This window comes from Pediculus humanus, genomic scaffold (assembly GCF_000006295.1).
Source record: "Pediculus humanus corporis 1103172108310 genomic scaffold, whole genome shotgun sequence".
Classification (NCBI taxonomy): Eukaryota; Metazoa; Arthropoda; class Insecta; order Psocodea; family Pediculidae; genus Pediculus; species Pediculus humanus.
The window spans coordinates 34,610-39,454 of NW_002987879.1; the positions used below are offsets into that span (position 1 = coordinate 34,610).

The following is a 4,845-nucleotide window of genomic DNA, read 5'->3' on the forward strand; positions in this document are numbered from 1 at the left end:
CCTTCGAGGTCCCGTCGGGGGCCGTCGAATTTGTGTTGCGTGATTTATCGCGTAAAAGTTGTTAATTTTTGATAATCAATTACGTGTAAACATATACGCACACGCACACACATACTTGAAAACATGCCGAGCGTTTGATTTGTATGCGTGAGTGCGTGCGTGCGCGGCGTACCTGTTTTCTGTGGGTGATTTTATTATTATTATTATTATTTTATTTTTGTAACGCTGCGTACGTATTTAATTACATTATAAGAGATAAGTTGAGAGGAACGTTCAACCCACATAGTAATCGAGAGTTTTGTCTTTAAAAAAAAAAAAAAATAATAATAATAATAATCGGAAGTTTAATTATCATGACTCGTTCGTTATGACGGTTCAAAAGCATTAGATTTTCTTTTTTAAAAAATAAAATGGCGGTCGATTCTATTTACACGACTGGAATGAAGAAAATAAATGTATAGGAATGACACAGACGACGAAAACGCGTTTTATTCAAATCTTTGGGGTTTTTTTTTTTTTTTTTATTTTTAGAATGGGAAACGCACGCGTTATAAATATTAATTTTTTTTTGTACGCGCGTTTTTTTAATAAGAAACACAAAAAAATGATTGAATGAACGAAAAATCGTCACCTGTTTAATTATTTTTAAAAAAAATCGGGTGGGGAGTCGTCGCCGTTGAAATTTTTTTTTTTTTTTTTTTTTTTTGGTTTTTTGGCGTAGATTTATTTTATTTTATTTTTTTTATAATATTTTATAAGTCTTCCAAATTATCGATTTAAAAATAGTTAAGATTTAAATTTGGTGTTTCGCCTTGCGAAAAAAAAAAAAAAAAAGAAACGAATTCGTTTTTGAAAACTGAGCCAAAAAAACAAACAAACAAACACGAACGAACGAACGAGGTGGAGAGGGAAAAAATTAAAAAGGGGAAGAGGGAGGGAGAGCGAAGGGTTAGGTACCTGAACGTACTCCACCCGCCATCTTTTTTTTTTTTTTCTTCCTTACGGCAAACGTAATAAAAACAACATCTGTATTGATTTAAGGTCTCTTTCACATAACAAACAAACGATTGTTGTCGTCGTCGTGGCTTTAACGATATACAATTTCACGTCGTAAGGACAACGGGGAATCCCCTCATTTTGTACATTCCTCCTCCTCCCCCCCCAAACGACTACTTTTAAAGGGGGGACACTTGAGTGAATCACGTTGCTACTTTTTATGGTTTGCAAAATTTTTCATTTTTTTTTGGAGTCTTTAAACATCAAATCAAAAAACCGTCAAATCGTCTTTTAATTTTTTTATTTTTTCCTCCCCTCCCTCTACCCCCTCCCCCTCACGTTGGCAAAAAAACAATTTTTTTTATTTTTATTTTTAAATTTCCCACATTATACAAAAAAAAGAAAAATTATTAATAAATTTTTATTTATTTATTTTTTTGTTTCAGCTCAAATAATAATATTTTACATAATATTCTACATAGTTCTTATGGCTTTGTTCGCATTTTGCATGTGGGTATTCTTTCAAACTCTGGATCCCAGGATACCCAAATGGAAGCTCGACGAATCCCTAATCGGAACTAATCCAGGTGAGAAATCTATAATCGACTTGTCTACCTACCTTCCTTCCCCTTACCCCCTCCTCTCCTTCCCCTCGCCTCAGCGATGGAGATGCCTCAGCAACAGGTACGCCAACTTTTGAAGTTGACAAAGCAGAAGAAAAGAAAAAAAAATGAGTTCGATACGTGAACTCTAACGTTTAAAAAAGTCCCTCGTAATAAAAAAAAAAAAAAAAAAAAAAAAAAAACCCAGTGACTTCAAATTAACCTTTGACCTTTTTTTTTTTTTTTCATTTCTTTTTATTAACACTCGAGTGTGTTGTAATAATCGCGTTTTTAGGAACGGTCTTCATAAATCGATTGAAAAAATTAATACGTTTTTTTTTTTTTTTTTTTTTTTGGTTTTTTTCAGGTTTAGGTTTCAGACCTATGCCGGATACCGGAAACGTCGAAAGTACTCTCATTTGGTACAAGGGAACGGATAGAGAAAATTATAAATATTGGGTCAAAAGTTTGGAAGAATTTTTAGAAGGTAAAATTTAACAGACGGGGCAAAACGTTTTTTTTTTTCGACGGAAACGATTATTATTATTATTATTATTTTTGAATTTCCCCTTTAAAATTACTTTGCTGTCCCCCCCCTTCTCCATTTAAAATCCGAGGGGGTGGGGAAATTTTTTTTTTTTTTCGAACGAGACGACGTTAAATTTTTTTAATTGATGACGTAACGATTTTATACTTTTAATAAAAAACGAATTTTAAAAAAGAAAGAAAGAAAGAAAAGATTGGAAATATGCCATGGCCATCTTGAAGACGCGTCCGATGTGTTGTGACGTAAAGAAAACGAGAAGAAGATGAGAAGAAGAAGAAGAAGAAGAGAAGCAGATGTTTGAAAAATAACACGCGCACGAGAAAACAACAAAAACAACCAGACACGCATCGTCCGCGCACGCACAACTCACGCACTCACGCAATCACTCACGCATTCACACATCGCCAAAATTAATTTAATGAGTAAAATAAAAAAAAAAAAAAATGTCGGCGAGAAAAGGAGAAAGTAAAAAAAAATTTTAGGTCAAAAATTCTTGCGCTTTCAAAACGAACGTCATTCCTCCGTGGTTAAAGATTCTCACACGCACAACCACGAATGTTGTGCGTGTGCGTGCGTGGGTAAATTGCAAAAGGGTCCGATAGAACATAAACCGAAATCTCGCGCGTTTTTATCATTATTATTATTATTATGAGGAGGAGAAGAAGAAGAAGAAGAAGAAGATAGTGTTTGGTAATCTATTTATAAATTTACCGCGGTCAGTCCCCGGGAATCCCCCGGGGTGGGTGAGGGGGAGGGGGAAAATTTTTTACTTTTTATTTGACTCGCGATTTATACGCGTTTGCATTTATGTCAAGGTCGCGACGTTTTTCTCTCTCTCTCTCTCTCTTTTCCCCGCCGCCGCCCCTCTACCTCCTCCCTCTCCCCACGCCCCCTCTCCCTCCTTCTCCGGCGGCACTATTTGTTTTTAATTTTAATTTTTATTAAAAAAATGATTTTCAGTTTATAGAACACCTGGTTTGACACCTGGAAGAGGTCAAAACATATACAATTGCGATTACACGAGAAAACCGGGACCCGGTCAAGTTTGCGATGTCGACATACGAAATTGGGATCCATGCACGGCGGATAATTATTTTAATTATCACAAAGCGGCTCCGTGTATATTTTTGAAATTGAATAAGGTTTGTAAACATCCCCTTTTTTGTAATCCTTTTTAAAGGAAAGGTTTGTTAAAGTGAGTTGTTTTACAGATTTACGGATGGGTACCTGAATATTATAACACGACGGACAATCTACCGGAACAAATGCCGGAAGAGCTTAAGAAACACATTTCGGAAGTGGCACGAACGAAACCGCACGAAGTAAGGGAAAAATGGGGGAAGTGGGGGGGGGGGGGCGGAAAAAAGGTTCGTTTGAAAATTTAATTTTGATTTTGATTTTTTTCGTTTTAGTTGAATACAATATGGGTGAGTTGCGAGGGAGAAAATCCGGCAGACATTGAAAATTTAGGACCCGTCACTTACATTCCCAGGCACGGTTTCCCTGGGTATTTTTTCCCATTCGAAAATTTTGAAGGTTATTTGAGCCCTCTCACGGCCATACACATCAGCAATCCTAGAAGTAAGAAGAAATATTTTGTCTTTCCCCCCCCCCCCCCCGTGAAATCCCCATGCATACTTTCAACCGCCATGTTTGTTTTTTTTTTTTTTTTTTGCAGGTGGAATAATAATTAACATTGAATGTAAAGCATGGGCGAAGAACATAAAACACAACCGACAAGACAGGGTGGGATCCGTACATTTAGAACTCATGATCGATTAACAACTCTTGCTAAGGAGATTAACCAACAGAAAAAAAAAAGAAAAGCGCGGAGCTTCGCTACTGCCATCAAGGTGTGTCGCGTTAATAATAATAATAATAATAAAAAAAAAGGTTATTAACCCGATTACAACCGAATAAGTTTTTTTTTTTTTTTTTTTGCTGAAATATATATTTATACATATATACTGTAAATAAGAAATAATAATGATAATGAATCAAAGGAAAATATATTTTGTTGTGTTTGTTATTCGGGTGGGGATACATAATAAGGATAAGTAATTAGAGTATTCAATACTAAAATTTTCATTTTTTTTTTTTTTTTTTTTGTATCTTTTTTCTTTTTATTTTTTGTCTTTATTTAACGTAGTTTGTTAAGTTGTAATGCCGACACACGCAATGGCAACACGGTTATTACAAAATTACTTAATATATAAATAAAATTTAGAGAAAGAGAGAGAGGGAGAGAGAGAGAGAGAGAAAGAGAGGAAAAATTGTTACTTAGATATAATATTTTATATTTAGTTTTTTATTTTAGTGGAATTTTCAAACGAAAAAAAATATTTAAAAAAATACATAAATATATACATATATATTTATTTATTTATTTATATGTTTATGTTAATATATATATATATATATACATAATAAATTTAAACGTTTAAAATTAAGTTGAAAGTTTAAATGGACATTACGGGGGGAGGGGGAAGGGACGGGACTATTAAGGGGAAGGAGGAGGAGGAGGAAGGGAGGGAACTATTAGGATGGGAGGAGGGAGGAGGCATATGTACAAAAAAAAAAAAAAAAAAAAAAAATTACAAAAATTTTAATAATTGAATTTCGATTGTTTGGTTAAATTAAATGATTATTATCATTATTATTATTATTATTATTATTAATATTAATATTATTATTATTTTA

General features: G+C 33.8%; 1 protein-coding gene across 1 annotated transcript in view; it reads left to right on the forward strand.

Moving 5' to 3' along the window:
- The window catches only part of Phum_PHUM583290 (sodium/potassium-transporting ATPase subunit beta-2, putative), a gene marked incomplete at both ends in the record, with an annotated part of 12,714 nt that extends 8,787 nt beyond the window's left edge, over window positions 1-3,927 (forward strand). Inside the window, 6 exons of the mRNA XM_002432378.1 lie at window positions 1,443-1,583; window positions 1,966-2,085; window positions 3,106-3,287; window positions 3,357-3,467; window positions 3,558-3,726; window positions 3,824-3,927. Coding sequence (XP_002432423.1) covers window positions 1,443-1,583; window positions 1,966-2,085; window positions 3,106-3,287; window positions 3,357-3,467; window positions 3,558-3,726; window positions 3,824-3,927 — 827 coding nt within the window. The remainder of the gene's footprint in view (window positions 1-1,442; window positions 1,584-1,965; window positions 2,086-3,105; window positions 3,288-3,356; window positions 3,468-3,557; window positions 3,727-3,823) is intronic.
- Window positions 3,928-4,845: the final 918 nt, after the last annotated feature.